At 36.0% G+C, this 17439-nt stretch overlaps 1 protein-coding gene across 1 annotated transcript; it reads left to right on the top strand.

Annotated features, from left to right (window-relative positions):
- Positions 1-7948: 7948 nt before the first annotated feature.
- On the top strand, positions 7949-16896 carry LOC120325672 (AP-3 complex subunit sigma-1-like). The gene is made up of 6 exons (XM_039391767.2): positions 7949-8198; positions 9018-9109; positions 11032-11143; positions 11517-11588; positions 12141-12248; positions 15068-16896. Exons 1-6 carry the CDS (start codon positions 8130-8132, stop codon positions 15188-15190), a joined length of 576 nt encoding a protein of 191 aa, XP_039247701.1. The 5' UTR covers positions 7949-8129; the 3' UTR covers positions 15191-16896.
- Positions 16897-17439: the final 543 nt, after the last annotated feature.

The raw sequence follows: 17439 nt of genomic DNA, 5'->3' as shown, positions 1-17439 counted from the left end.
AACATCATGCTGGCCAGGTCCGATCACTACGCGGCCTGTGTGAAGGTCATATCAATACGGATTGAGATCACACCCTTGTCCTGGTCTTGAAATCTACCTTGGAAAAGGGGGATAGAAGGCTGGGATAAAATCTTCATTAGAGATAAGTTGAAGCAAGGTTGCCTGGACAGATATTATAGCTCTGTTTAAGGATCCATTATACCTAGATATTTAAAGTAACAGTTATAAAGATCTTGTTCATCGCATAAAAGATTTTTCATGCATCCAAGAATGGAAGAATTTCACCAAAAATAAAAACGATAAGTAGTGCTTACTCCATCCATAAAGAAAAACTAAACAGAAAGAAAAATGACCATCTGACCATTTTTTAATAGATGAACAAGATCACGAGGAAATAATAAATTTGAGAAGCTAACTTTTTCAGAAGACACAAAAATTGGAGTACATAAAATTAAAAGCACGCATATAATGAATGGAAGAGAGCAAAGAGCCCACCAAAAATGTCCATCAAAATCTTAAAAAAGGGATCAGGAAACCACAATTTCACAACTTAAGGATACATATGGAAATATTAAAAATAAAGCCGGAAGAGATAATTAGCATGTTCCATGTTCTTTATAAGGACTTGTGGGGAACCACATCAGATATTGATATCGCAAACCAGGATGAATTTATAAAAATCATGGAAACCACTCGATTATCGAGTGGGAATAATGGCCAAATTTAAGACTGGACTACTGAAGAAGAAGAAGTGCTTCAAATTATAATTAACATAGATAATGGCTCTTCGACGGCTTGACCAGGGAATTTATTTGATATTTCGGTTCGTAATTAAGAGCTCCTTATTCAATTAATAATGTTCTGTTCTCTGGCATACTACCAGAGTCTTCCAAAAAAGCCCGAGTTAAATTAATTTATAAGAAAGCAGACGCAATAAACTTGAAAAATTGGCGCCCGATTTCAAATCTAAACGTCGATTATAAAATCATCACTAAACTTCTAGGTTCTATATATATATGTACCATCAACGTGGAGCCCCTCCGCCGCAGTGTAATAAATAATAATTTAAATAAGGGAATCCGAATAGTTAACTTTCAACATAAATTGGATCAGTATGTGGACGACGCAAATTTCATGGCGCCAGACGCATACTCGATTGATGCCATTTTACAAGATTTATAGCTTATTCGTTTAGCCACAGGGCAACAGATTATTAAAGAAAAAAACCTCGATTCTTTGCACCAATAATAGGGCGAAATAAAATATATCTTATTTCCCGTGATGTTAAAATTTTAGGAATTTACTTCGGGGAAAATTGTGTTAATTTGACCTGGAGTGACAAGATCTACAAGATAGAACAAATTATGAATGGGACAGGTCTGTCTTGGTATGGCAGGATCTTGGTTATTAATACTGTAGTACCGTACAGGTACGGCACTTCGTCTAACTTGGTACATCATAGATTTGGTTATTCTATTTATATTATATTATTATTAGAATTATATTACCTGTCTTCTTTATCACCTCATCATGTGTTTATCAATGCCTGGCCTGAACTGCTCTACTCGACCGATTTGAATTGTTACCGTAGCAACTAGTATGCCTCAATCAATTTACACACTTCAGTGCCTTTCAATCGGGGAATCCCCATAAGTCATCTGATTCTGATGGGTTCGATTAGAGATGTTGCCATGTACTATTTGTGGTCGTCTCATATAACTTTCATGTCTTTTGGATGTTATATGTGGTTCAGCTGCCAAAGCCATGCTCATTTATATTAAAATTAATCTAAAAACGTATTTCCTTAAAAAATAAAGTTAGATATTGAACCTCGGGTGTCGCTGCTCGATAACCATTCCCGGTTCCCCGCGACTTCCCTTCCCCAGTAAAAATGTGTTTTCAGTTTTGTATTTTGTTAATTTCGTATGTTATTTTTTACTGAATGGGAAAAAATAAACTTGACTATGACTAATACCTTGGTCTTGTCGCGAGGTCGGTAGAAATACCACCTCACGTTATTAAATATATTGACCGTAAGATCTTTTCCTTACTCTGGATCTCTGAGCCTATGGAAGTTTTAGACGGGCAAATCCAAGATAGTTGCTTGCCAGGCTGAACGTTTCAATTAAGTGGTCTCTCTTGTTAATTCCACACAATTGTGGCATATAGAGGACGGTATAGTCTTGGTAGCAAAAAATGTCTGATTAACTCCGGGGTTAATATTTAACAACCCAATTTCCATTCCATCCACGTTCCAGAATCAGGACTGAAAGGATTTAAACATATAGTGCTGTAAAAACATCTGGCCCTGTTAAAATTCTGCCAGCCCTTCAACTATTTATCAGAGACTCATGAGCGACAGAGAAGAATGTTCTCCAACTAACATCGGTAAGGAACGCGTTCTTCTTATTGATCGCCATAATATAAAACATTTTAGTAACCCCAAAAGAGACGTATTATATAGGATCGTCCGAAACGGTTTTCTATTTAGGCAAAAACGGGTGAGAACCGGTTTTAAATATAATAAACTCAATAACCTGTTGCTTAAACTCAACTGTAAATTTTGCAACAGTGGATTAGACCAGCAAACAGCAACATGCAGCTTTTACTAAGTTCTTTTCCTGTTGTCATAGACTGTGTTATTGCGTCATTCGTATTTCAATTGGCTTCTTTTTAGACACAAGTACTGGTTTTACGGCGTCTTTGCCATGTAATGAAAAATTTGGAAGCACAAACGTTGAAATCCCCATCCTAATGGAGATGGGCTCAGGGGAGTGATTTCGGAACTGCAGAAATTTGGTCAGATCAAAACTGAGTAGTGAATAAATTCTACCACTTCAAGTAATGGTGCTAGCTTCGTAGCGGGTATTATTAGTGATGTTAAACAAATATACCTATTTTGTAGGTATGTTAAATGTGCTGGGCCAAAAGAAGGAATGATCCAGGTAGACAGACACGCAGTGGGAAGACATCTGTGAATCCGTTTGTGATAGCTTAAGAACAAAATGAATAAACACATCTCAATTAGTTTCAGTGGCTACAAATGGAGCACCAAAAATAACATCAGCGCAGTGAGGTTTTGCGAGTTACTTTAAAGGTCACTGGGTAAAAAGTTGCTGTCATTTCACTGTATCTTACACCAAGAGACGTTGTGCGCTTAAACTTCCACTCAAGAGTGTAAATAAGTGAGGAATCTTGTCAATCAGATAGTAAACCAAAATAATGGCACAGAGATTAAGCCATCGACACTTCCGTTCACCACCAGAAGAATGAGAGCATATATGACGATATGCGGCTGCGCAACAACGTCCGATGGCTCTGCAGCGGTACGTCTGCACCGAAATATATACTTGTCACTAATAATTAATCCAGAAGATCTTGTGTGCTGCAAAGTCACACAAATAGATTCGAAGTTCACGATGCAAACGAAGAGACTATATTCAGCGTAAAACACGCGATTAAAGCAGATAATACCAGAGCAACAAAATACGATGCTTACTCCACGACAGTCCAACCAAAAAGAACGCTGCGATACGCAGCATTGCCCACGTATGCAGAGGTGGTTGGAGTCGAGCAATAGGATCTGACTATCGCCGGCGACTAGGGCTCGGAGTTCAAACACTAATGCATATGCAATTCACAGATTCAGACAACATCAAAACCTAAACAAAGAATATATAAACAATGACAAATGTCTGTGTGTTTTGTTGAGTTCCTATTTTTTATAACTCTACATGCTTATTTCGCAGGCCCATGAGTTAGGCAGTTTTGACCGGGTTTGGACTCTGATCACCCATGAGAGGGAATACTTTTCGCTCTCTTCTGGTTGGGAACGGCTGCAAATCGACTGCGTTATGTTGTGTTCTATATATTGTGGCTGTTTTCAGTGTTAAATTGTGGAATTGCCGTACAATGACCAACCAATCCGGAACCCTCGAGTCTTCTGACTCATTTACAACCACAGTAGCAAAACCTTAACTATGACATTAATCAATATGAGCTCTAAACATTGAATCTGTGAAATGGAATAAAAGTTTATTAATTTTAATATCATTCATCTTGACGTAAACAGTAAATATGCATGGACCCGCGAAAACACTTAATTTTAGTTTAGATACAATGCAATCCTAGAAAAAATTGTGACGCCTGTTAATTAGATACAATTGTATTGAGTATTATCATGACAAGCTTCTTTGGGCCTAATATCCTGGTGCACAGATAGATATTGAACCATGTTCTTTCCCTCCAAAAAAATCGATGACTTCGGCAGGCGTGAGCTACAGCATGGCAACAGTTTGAACCATCACCGCAAGTAACTGAGAGCCTAAATCACCGATAATGCGAAATTCGCTGAGCCGTTTTGCAACATGTTTTTATTTACCGTGGAGAATAATTGTGTGCGAGCGGATTGCTGGGCACCTCGTCGCGTGGGGTGGTTCGCGGGACGACTGGTCGGTTACGGCATTCTTCGCCATCGAAGTTCATGCATCTGAAACGAATGGCTGGTCGACCAAACACGACATGGACCTAACGAAAGGTCGTGGTTCATCATGTAAATTATCCTTCTTATCGGCTTACTCTCTTACCGATCGCCCAAATTTGGCTCCTATTCCGCTGCTATTTGTAGGGCTGGATTGTATATCACAGTCTGTTTTTATCTCTTTGAACTCTGAATCCCCAGAACGACGCTACTCTCTCACCCTGACCTCCCACGCCGTCGCATCGATTTGACGCGTTAAAAACTTGTAATATCTATAATTTTAAATCAACATAACTTCTACACCATTAGATATCAGATGGTCTGTAATATGTCATATAAAAGCTTATCTAGTTTTTTTTATTTTTGACTGGCAATATTTTTTACGAGATGTTTTGATGATATGTGTAAGTCCATTTTTAGTCCCATCTACTAACTTTTTGTATTTTGGTAAGATTTAATACCTTTTTTTAGAAATGTATCATCAATATAAGTTAAATTTTGAAAAGTATACAAAAATACCTTTCCGGGAATATACGGATGACCTTCTTGACATACGCATAACTCATTTTATTGCAGAATTTGTACTATCGATTACAATGGTTTGCGAACAAAATTGATCAACTATTTTGACGCCAAGTTTGCGTAACGACGCAAAGGGCGACGACGACATTGTCGTGATAACGTTTCGTTCGTTACGATTTGCGTGAGGTAAATTGCGCAACTGCACATCTGGTCGTTCACAGCTTGAGTTCAGATTGTGTCATCATTGCATCAGTATCATATCCTCGGCCGCAGATAAAACCCTTATATTCAGACGAATCTTGATCGAACATAGTAAAATTGCTGGAATATAGAGGCCATTTTATATACGTTTATTATTTGAATAGGGGACGAAAATGAATGGCCAAAGTGAAATATTTGATCCTCATGCATTTATGAGGTTCCGCCGGAAACATCAAGGCTAATTATTCACCGTTGGATATCATGAAAATTGAATAAAAAAAACAACTGAAAACGGGTACACGGAAGACATGGTGGCACCAGTAGCTCACCTGGTCAGTGTTTTACATTTTGCGGCCTCATTAGATTTTCGAAATTACTGCATAAACGCTACATTCCTGATATCGCTGTATTTACAATGGATTTTAAACGAAAGCTTTCTCCAGATGAAATATTGGATAGTATTCATCTATCGCAGCGGTCACCAAACTACGGCCCGCGGGCCGGATCCGGCCCGTGACGTCATTTTATCCGGCCCGCAATAACACGCAAAAATGGCTAAATGTTTTACCGATGGAGATTTTCCCCATCATCGTCTTCCTTGTTTATTTCGTAAAATTGGCCAATCAGCAAGATGCAAAAAATTGACGTAATAATAGGCTTTTTCGCATCCTCTCAGACACTTTTGTCACCCTGACAGATTTTCAGTCGTGGTTGTGAACAATACTTCGTTTTTGCGGCTTTGAATGCAATTCGTTAGTTTTTGGTTGTGTTTCGGAAATTGGAGTATGAATCAAATAAGTCAATCATCATTTGCCTCCTTAGGAGTTGTAGTTTTAATAGTATAGTAATGAAAAATTAGTCTAGAAATAGCTGTGACAAAATAGGCTAAAATTCTCTACCGGCACGCAACGTTTTATAAAAAGTTTAAGAAAAAGTTTTATAAAAACGGTCAAGAAATAACTGAGATATCGGAATTTTAGTACCGCCCGACACGCCAATTATTTCCATAAGGATTGTATTACTTTTTTGATGAGAACTGTAATAAATATGAAAATAGAACACTTATCAATCACCAATCTTTCGATGTGCGTCACATCAAAGGAATATTGAGACTATTTCAGGATTTTATTCTGGCAACGGTCATTGACACCGCCGAAAGATCGTCGCAAATAAACGCTGGAGTTGTGCATGATAGTTTGACAGTGGTTAATTGTGGGTTATAATTAACGATGTTCTGATTGTACAAACTTCATAAAAATTGGTAAGTATCAAGTTAGGCAAGAAATACACACGTCCATATAAATTTTATTGGTGTCCATAGACAATATCATTAATTTGTACTACGTATAACTGGAGCGTAATTTTTAAAAGCTCCGAATGTTGGAAAATTTATGCGCTAATGGAAAAATTCAAATACCAGATAATAGTTATTTATTTTATCTCAATTATGGAATTCCAAGATACAGCAGGCAATTCGTAGTCATTTTTATGAGCGGTATTCCAACACGGCGTAACGGTAATAGGCAGACGTGTTGCGTACATTTTTTGGCGCGAAAAAGCGGATTTTGTAACATTTCTAATTCATGACAGCAACGTTTTAATAACAGCTAAACTCAGGATAGTTGTCTAGATATAAAAATCTTGTATATTTGTTTTCCTGGGATGTTCTCGATCTTTATTCTGCAATATAGATAGAATTTAATATTCAGGTCTTCAGAAATGTAGAATATATATTGTTGAATGAATTGAATGGATTTCCCAACTTTTGTGAATTTATTGTATTGCATTGACAAAAATATTCATCCGGCCCGTTTCAACACAGTTTGAGTCATACCCGTCCCGCGGTCAAAAAAGTTTGGTGACCCCTGATCTATCGGAAGAAGAAAATATGGCACAATAAAATTCAGCAATGGCGCTAAACAATGCATCCATCGATATGTTCCATCTTTCCGTTTTTAGAAATCCTTATTTTTGCTATTCGTATTTTTCATATCTGTATGCAATTAAAACGGCAATAACACTGCATATTGTGTGTTTTAGTCGAACAGATTTTGAGGCAGGATGTAATGCGTAAATTTCCCCGTGTATCGTTTACAAGTCGTTGGTCGCTTCACGAATACGAACTTAAGTAAATGACGTTACGAGCATGCGAGGAAAAGTGTTTTTCGTATGGAACGTAAACGTGCTACGTGCCAACGTAATTGCTTAACGTCGCTGCGTAACGGCGTAAATGAGTTAGGGTGTTATTTACGTCGCCTCGATCTTGCGACAAACAAAATCACGAATAAAAATGCTTCTAAAATTTGAATGGTGCAACATAATTTTAATCAAATGGTATCACTGGAAAGCTATCTTCAAATTCTACAAATGTTGTCGATAATGTACTAGGTTTAATCTAAAACAAATTGAAGTTTTGTCAATTAGATTTGAGCAATTTTCAGAAGTTTTTATGCTTTTTAATTTTGCCAATTTTCATAAGATGATCACAATATTTTATCTCAATTTTAAAAATATACTTAGTCCTGTAGATTATCTTTCACACGATGTAAAACTTGTCTAAATATAATATATGGTTCGCGAGATATGAGGTTTCAAAGTTGCATACCTCTTACGGGATGCGAAAGCCGCTAAAGCGGCTTTCAGCGTCAGAAGACTTTCTCGGGAAAGCCGCTATAGCTTTTATAGAAATCCTGTAAGTATCGACTCCGACCACCTGCCTACGCAAAATTTCCAACTCACACAAACCTTTTAATCGACAGATCGAAGAGTTGTGAAAAATCAATATTTCTCGTACTGTCGTAGCGTACCTCAAACATACGGTACATTCCTGTATTTTCAATCGATGTTTCGACTGTTCAGTTCTTTATATTGTGTGATCGTGAGTATTATATTGCTTTATTGAGTGTTTGCAACAGAAGAGGCAGAGATGATAAAAGCAATTTTGGTTTTTAACAATCACGGGAAACCAAGATTGGCGAAATTCTTTCAGCACTATGTAAGTTAAATATTCCATAATTAGGATAGGACTTGGTGTATTTTTATTTCAGTCTTTATTTAACAGAATTCTAACTAAATGTTTCCTTAGTTCACTAGTACTCTGGTTACCACAACTGACGTGCAGTACGGTACAGCTCACTATCCAAATTCCAAGAATTTCCATCCAATTGGCTCTATAAAACAAACACTGTATGTGTCTCACAAACGAGGGGCGTCTGGGACCACGTCAAATGCTTGTCTCAATAATGATCTAAGTTAATTGGGCCGTCACATGACCAAACTTGCCGTTTTTTGCTAAAAACTCTCGAATGCTACGATAAAAAAAATTTTCTTCGGTACATCGGATTATTTTTTCCCAAGGAATTCAATGATGACGTTACTAGATTGCGCTTTTTTGTAGTATTTTGCGCAACTTCATTATATTGTATTATTATTCGGCCTGTATTTCATGGCCTTTTTGTGCGAGAAATCGGGCGTGCAATCGGAATTTACCGCGTGCAAAACGACTGGCCCACGTGCAACTGACTTTGACTTTAGATACTGCTCAACACATTTGCGTAAAATCCACGTACACCTGCCATGGAATCCAGTCTGGGGGTTAAGGCTTCCTATACCAATCCCTTTTAATGTACATGATTACATGTCATGATCATGGACATGATTAACTGTTTTAATATTTCAGATCAAGATCTGAGAAGTTCATGTTTTGATAGAGCTCTCTCTCAGGATAAATATGAAATATCACATCGTGTTTCAGCTATTCACTGACTCATCTTTTTTTCTCATCAAATTTTTAAAAATGCTTTCTATTCTTCAGAGTGAAGATGAACAGCAACAAATAGTCAGAGAAACGTTCCATCTTGTTTCGAGGAGAGATGATAATGTGTGCAGTTTTTTGGAGGGTGGGACGTAAGTATTTCAAGGATTTACTGACTTTTGCTGAGCGTTAGGAATATACTCGCTACCGTACCTCTGATAAGCCTGCGTGGGTTTGCAGGCTTGAATCCCATACAGTGTTAGTTCTGTGCGCAAGATTGCTGCCTCTCCTCGCCGCCGTTGGGTGATTCACATAACTGCTGGTCGGTTACGGCTTCCTCCACCATCAAGTCCATGCTTCCTGCTGGTCGGTTACGGCAGGGGTTCTCAAACTTTTGGTGTTGCGGAGCCCTTGAAAGGTTGAATATTATTCGCGGAGCCCCAAAATAAATGTTAAAATGGTTCCTTTAGGATTAATATTCCTGAGTAAGTTGAAGGTACATACTTATTTTAAATGCTGAACCTTTTTAAATAGGGTTTACACAAGTCATAAATAAATTTAAATTTCAAACACAAATTATATATACTAAAGCTGTAAATTTGACACTTGACTAACATATTAATAAATAAGGGGGCGAATCTTTTCCCTTTTGACATTGAAAGACTTAAAAGGCCGCTAATAACGTGCGCGATTTCATTTTGTTACAATCGCCGATATTTTTCTTCAGCATGGCGTGTTTTTTAACCTTTAAACATCTTTACGCCGGTGATTATTCTCCCTAAATCAAAAATTTCCCTAGGCATATACATGTATTGTTACACAATGACGACGTTAATTGCTTTTTTGTTCTCGTGGGGAATTAAGCGTTAAATGTGAAAAACATGTTACCATGTTATAGTCATCGGCGACGAAATGCTAAAAATAATAATTAATAAAGAGGTAAATCCGCAACTGAAATTTCTTGATTGAAAAACGGCATTCTAAATAAAACTTAAAATGGAAGATCACACGTTTGGTTTCAGCAGACTCACCTCAGATTGAAAAGCTTTTATAGACATTGTAAATCACAAAATTTGGTGGTATGTTAGGTTTTTCATCGTAGTAACTGCGAAATCGAAACACAGTCAATTGTGCGCGCGATGCAGGCCTACCTTTTTTTCCCATTTTAAAACTACCGACGGGGCCTTGTGCACGCGATCCGCGATGTACCTTTATTTCATTCTGAAACTACCGACGGAGCCGACTGCAATAAAATAAATTTCAATTGTTCGTATTTTGCCCAGACACTGGGATTTTTTAAACGGTGATATCTTGCTTAAAAATAATCTCAAGTGTGAAAGAACAAATCAAGTTTGACAAATCCCAAGATCGCAAAAATACGACTCCAATTTATTTATAGTTGGCAGTTTATCACATATTTTATGTTATTTTAGAATAGAATTCTTTCATTTTAGTAATCCTAGTAGTAATCTCGAACCAAACGTGAGTAACGATGAGCACAATTACATTATAACGACGAGACAGGTTAAATGCTCGCATTGGTCATGGATTGAATATTTTACCCAACAGAAATCTCGTTATCCGTTTTTCGCGAAGAATGTTGCGCGGAAATTTCCGATCCCAATTTTGAACCACCTTCCTCTTAAGAATCCTGGCTGCGCTCCTGCTTGTAAATAATGTTATTTTTAATTCCGCCTCTTTACCAATTTCGGAGCTATATTGTTGTCAGATTTTATCAAAGCTGTTATTGCTTCTTTGAACAGTTACAAAATTTTGAGTCAGTATTTTGGAGAGTAATCGAATAGCCCGCGGAGCCCCTGGGTTTCTCTTGCGGAGCCCTGGTGCTCCGTACGGAGCACTTTGAGAACCTATGGGTTACGGCTTCCTCCACCATCAAGTCCATGCTTCTGAAAACAAATAGCTAACATTTCCCATACTCGACATGAACTGGTAACCGGACGAGAGGCCGTGGTTTGTAGAATGCTTAAGCCTTATCGGCTTTTCTTTCCCCAGATAAATATGTGTCTCATCCTAATTTAATGTACGCAAATCATCTAAATATTTATTATTTTAGTCTTATCGGGGGTTCAGACTATCGATTGATCTACCGTCATTACGCTACTTTATATTTTGTCTTCTGTGTCGATTCCTCAGAAAGCGAACTTGGAATATTAGATTTAATACAGGTGAGTCAACGTTTGCTGTTGTATTCACTTTTTTCGTTGAAATTAGCACATTATTCAGAAATAAAGGAGATGAATCCATGAGCAAAGTTTAAGTGGCTAATTAGTTTATTTTCTCACAATCTTGAAATATGCACTTTAAATGCAGAAGGGATAAGTAAACTTGAAATTGGCTATTCGTGGTGGTTTGAAGGTCAACATGAAAAAAAAATGATAGCGGTTATTGAGCGGCTGACACTCTTGAACCCACAGATTCAAATTGTATTGAGAATAATAATGTGGCAGAAGATTGATGTGTTCATGTCAGTGCAATGAAGTTTATGTAACTTCTTCGTAACTTCACTTCTTGTGACTTCAATCCATTTTTATATTTCAGGTTTTTGTGGAGACTTTGGACAGATGTTTTGAAAATGTTTGCGAATTGGACTTGATCTTTCATGTGGATAAGGTTAGTAAATACAATCAAACAGATATTATTTTCAGTTCAATATTTTTGTTGGCGATATAATCAAATAGATGTTTATTTGATTCCGCTAAACGCCAGTGCCTACTTAGGAAGAACATACTCGATCAGAAAAATAAATATTGTAATACCATGAGCTAATTTTGAATATATTCAAACAGTCCATTCAATTTAGAGATTCCAATTTCCAATTCTTTAATAAGTTTGTTTCAGTAATGGCCAATTGTCTCAGTTGAAGGAGAATTTTGGGCCCTAAATGTCGGTAATTAGTTATGGTTGTAGACTGTTTTAACAAGTATCGAGGTATTTCATATCACAATGTCAATAATATTGGTTCTTATTCTATTTTAACATCTGTCATTGCACAAAGAAACAAAATTCATATTAATTTTCACTAATGTTCTAAATATGGTTTAAAAATATAGTAAATAGCTAAAATATAATGGGCTCAAATCTGAGCACTGATCTAAATACTTATAGCCTATTGCAAGTTGAAAATCAAAAAACTCCTGAACGAAAACCGCTTTTTTTACCTAGGTCCACTTTATATTATCTGAAATAGTGATGGGTGGAATGGTTTTAGAAACGAATATGAATGAAATTGTGTCAAGATATATGGAACAAGATAAACTAGAAAAATCAGAGGTAAGAAATAATTTTTTGTTTTATTTTTACTTTTGTTTGATGGAAAAGTTGGGTTGGTTTAATCTGAGCTGGTGTCATATTTTGTTTCTAAAGTCTTATCAAAATTCAGAATTTGTCAGAATCAGCATTTCAGAATTTCTTTTTATAAATTTAATAGTGATGTAAGAAGTCAAAATATTCTACAGAGAATTAAATACTTTATCAACCAATTTGAACATTCTATCGAAGAAGGCTTGCCACAGTTTTTGTTTTAGAATTTGATTTTTTCGAGCTCGAGAGTCAAAATTATTTGCATGTCGAATTTTTTTGCAAGAATAAGTTGAAATTTTTTACAAGCTCGAGTACTTTTTTTTTCAATCTGATTGCTTGTAGATTTTTCCCGAATCCACAGTCCTGATTATGGATGATTCCTGAACTATTTTTTTAAATAAAACTCTACATAAACACATTTACCATATTTTATTACATACTGGTTAAAGTGGTGAGTGTGTGGCTTAAACCCCAGTTCTTATGAAGGTGGCGTCTCTAAAAGTTATGTCAAATCTTCTAACCATGTAGCCATAGGACCCATTCCACATTTGAAGTTCTTTATTAATTTAAATCTTTACACCAATTAGGGCGGTGATCTCCAACAACAGCTTGGAAAAATAAAAGCTTTCATAAGTGACGCTATACAGTAGTAACTACAGGCAAGATGATTGGAAAATGCGGTGGTTAACAATAACACATACTAACAAAAACCTAGGAATGTCACCGATTCTAATTCACTAGACTTTTAACAGGGATATAGAGTCAGGGTGATACCAAGGGGGTCTGAGGGTCGGAACCCGCTGCCCTATTTTAAAAATTGATGAAAGCATTTTTCTGTATAATACATACCAAAATTTCGTATCTTGAAACGGTTTTTAGGCCATCAACATCACGACTCTTGAGAACCCACATTTCCGTCCTCCGGCCAAACCCGCTAACTATTATGATCAACTTGTCAAATTGAAAGTTCAGAACCCTCGATTGGGAATCGTTGCACTCTTCACTAAACGAAAGCTACTCAACTATTTTTACCGAAGATCCGCATACACAACTTTAAAATAATTTGGGTCCGGTCTTTCCAGAAATTATATTTGGCATCCTTAAACACGCACTTCCTCAGCCGGCTAATGGTTATTAGCGTATCAAGATTGTTTATTATCGCGGTATAGTTCTTTTTATATATATTCAAATTCAAAACTATAAAAGTGATTTATAAAACGAAACTGCAAAAGTGGGGCTAATGATCCTAAATAAAGAATTAGGTGCGGTCCGAATCAAATACTCGAAAGGTCCAGATTCGGACCGCGGTCCGCCAGTTGAGTAGCCCTGCCATAAAGAAAACCATCCTGCACTAAGCTATCGCACTCAATGAATTTTGCAAAATACTTCCCTTCTATGTTGTCGTTTGATAGTAACTCCAAATCAGTCTCGAGGGTTGCACATGAAATCATTATTATGATCATATTTAGGTTCGAAGCTTCATCCGTTGGGCAATTTAAATACCATCAACGAATCCAGTGTCTGTATGAGACCTTGCTTATTTGATAACTGCGATGCATCTTAGCTTGCTATCCAAATGGATTATGATAGAATAATAATGGATATAACCTAACCTATTACTATGGTGGTTGATTATTATAACAGAGGTGTTTTTTAACAACTTTTAACTGATTTTCGTAAATAGCCTAATTAAAGAATTGATTAGCTGGTTGCAAGAAGCTTTGACTGCTGTTTTTTATTAGAACTTGTTTTCACAAGACTGCACAATATCGGTATAATACTTAAAACAGACATAGGAGATTTTTGAAAAACAGAATTTCCGGCTTCCAAATGCTGTTTTTATTATACTTGTATACTTTTTACTGTTTTTAACAGTAGTGTTGATTAAATTTCTTTAATTAAATGGATTTAATATTAGCTGTGTTGGTGTGATTTTGAAATGACTTGATAAAAGCGGATTTCTTTTGAACATAGTATAGTATGATAGGGTGTCTAGAAGTTTTAAAATTTTAGATGGGATTTATCGATACCACACACACAGATGTATTGAATGAAGTAAAAATACCTAAACAATAACTGATTAAAAAAAATCTGGTTAAGATATATTGAGAACTGACTTTCTAACAAAATTAAACTTGTGAAGGGACTTTATGGACACCCTGTATATCTTCCTAACTTACAATATAATATGCAATATACTAGACACTACAGGAACCTTTAACTTTATTTGTATAAATATGGATTTTGCTTTTACATATATGGTATGAAGTTTTAAATGGTCATACTCTGTGGTACATTTTCAGTTGAATTCTCTAAACTTTCATTACAAGTTCAGGTCTTGGAAATGCAACAGGCAGCATCTAGATCTTGAGGAATTCGTATAGAAGCTTTCGCAAGACAAGAGCATCGTTTGAGTACCATTGCTCCAAAACTGACATGGGCAAACTATGGCCCGAGGGCCGAATCTGGCCCGCCTGATGCTTCCACAATCAAACTAAAACCAAATTTTAATATTTTAGCTAAAAAATAACTCAAGGAATTTGTTGAGATTGCAATTTAAATTCAGTTTTGGCATGAGGCTTATCTTTTCCCAATTTTTCTTTCGTAACACTGTAAATATTGTTCATGAAATGTTACTTTTTATGTCACACTTACATAACCCTGTCTAGGTGGACAAAATTTCTGGCCCCTGGTTCCAAAACCTTGCTGTAATAGGCATGGGCTGATACACTCAATCTGAGTTTAACTTCTGTAATTTCCATTTAACAACCCAAAATTATTCTTTTCAGGCTGGATTATCAGCAGCACCGGCGAAGGCAGCAGCAGCGATCAAGAATATCGATTTGCCAACGTTACCAAAAGACTTGAAGATTCCAAATATTGAACTTCCAAAGCTTCCGTCCTTTAGATAAAAATTTATTCAATTTTTATGTAGTTATTAAATTTCACTGTCTTGTGCTCGTAAAGGTGATATTTTTGGACACAAAGTGGCCCTGTGATTTGTTGGTAGATGATACCCATAGATGTTGAACTAAGGGTACTCCCGCAATGTGTGTACCAGGTTAGGGTTAGGCCATAATTTGATTCCGATTTTTCTTATTTTAGTTATATTACGTGTTCGGGGACTGTCTGTGTTATTCAATTGAATATACCCCCTGTCCATAAGTTCCAGTCCCTTTACACAACTTGATGTGAAGTAGGCGAACAAAATTAGTTATCTCAATATTAGTACACTTACTTCTGGAGCGCAGTTTCATCGTAACTGGTGAGGTTCTGGTCATTCGAAATCTGACTGCGAGAAAATTGAGTCTGTCACTGAGTTATTTTTAGGATTAAAATAATTTTGTTTTCTAGTATTAGATTTCAAAATGAAACATATTGAATTACAAATTTGTTTTATTTCAGTTGTAATTTTTTTAAATTTCAGTTTAAACTCTCGCTATCAGAATTCTGAAATTACAATTTTGGCATGAAAAATACTGCTACAGTCTGAAATGAAACCATACCACACTAGCAAACAGTGTTTTCGATGTCTAAGAGTTCTTTTTCCGCTTCGCAACCTCAATTCTAGGTCATTTTGTGATTACTTGTATTTCATTCTCTTTCATTATGTGAATTGTGTGGCACTTTTATTCTTGTTACATTTTTGGGAGGGAAAATGTTGTTCTTCTTTATATTTATATGCTGAGATGTAAACTATGTTAGGATTAATTTGTAAATCCTATCCAGCTCTTTGCGATCCGAGCCTACGCAGTAGATCCTGAAAAAAATCATCTTTTGAATTCTCACAAAGCATGACTGCTAGGTGAATAATAGAATTTCAGGCCCGGACTCTGCTTTTAAATCAAAATTTTGGCTGCAAAACTTTATGATAAATCTGTGTTCCACTTTTAAAATTCTGACAATGAATGACCAAAACTGAAGAATACCAACCAATTTCCCAATTGCATTTCAAGTAGGTTTGATATAAAACTTTGGTTGTTATTACCACACAACATTGTATTTATTGATAAATGAATACATAGCAATGCAGGATATTTGAGATAAATGTTGTTTTGATTGGTTGAATTTCAATAGCCAAGTTGATTAGTTTTTCCATTGCTTATGGTATGCAAAATCATACACCAAGAAAAGCTTTAATCACTTGATTTTATTTTCAATCTTTCATATTCTAAAAAATAATAATTTGATGTATTTAAAATCGTGAAATATTCATTGGCCATCCTTGGTTACACCTTTGAAGTAAGATGAGTCTTTTAGGCCATCGTTTCAATACTCAATCTGTCAGATAAACTATTCTGTACAATCAATTTTGAATTGATTCATTCCTGTTTCAGATTCTAACAATGTTAAAAAAATGTCTCTGGCTCCAATAACAGCGAAACTTAATTTACTGCTCTGAGCCTATCTTAATGATATTTGTTATTTATAAATGTAATGCTCATCTTGTTATATTTCCAAATAATAGGTTATGATTAATATTTGTTTAATACTAAAGCCTAAAAACTCAGTCAGTTTTCGATATTAGGATAAAATTGGCAAGTACTGACTTAACAGCTGCATATATTAAAGTGTATTTATTCATATTCCCAATGCTTTATTCAAAATAAATGAACATTATATTGAAACAACGTCTGGAATTGTTTGTTTTAGTTTGTTCGGGACATTGCAGATTGAGAATTAGCCGTTTTTCAATGTTTGCCTGTACTAATTAGTGCTGTATTGAAACACTTTTGAACTACTGGTAATGATTTCTGAAGTTAATGAACTGGAATCAAGATCCAATTAGTAGGATTTTCTGATTATTTCCAAGCTGCACATAATTATCCCCAACCAGCCCATGCAGAGTAATTATCACCATAATGATTATATAACTGTGTCTCCTAATCTGGGTGTGGTGGGGCCGGGTCAAGGGTCAAGTCGTTGGTCTTCTGAAACAGTTGTACATTAAGAAGTATTTCTTTTCTTACTCAAAATTTCAGTTGTGTAAAAGTAACTATGAGTATGGTCACAGATGTGTGTAGTAGTGAAATTGAGATTCTTTCTGCTTATGACTTCGAAATATCTTACTCTGGTTGTTATGACAAACTAAATATTGAGGACGAATTGCGAATCGCTGTTATCATGCTCAATAATAAGAAACCTGTTTCACCAATCAATC

Source organism: Styela clava, chromosome 4, assembly GCF_964204865.1.
Source record: "Styela clava chromosome 4, kaStyClav1.hap1.2, whole genome shotgun sequence".
NCBI lineage: Eukaryota > Metazoa > Chordata > Ascidiacea > Stolidobranchia > Styelidae > Styela > Styela clava.
Note: the sequence above shows the minus strand (reverse complement) of the source record. Positions and strands in the feature narration are given on the sequence as shown.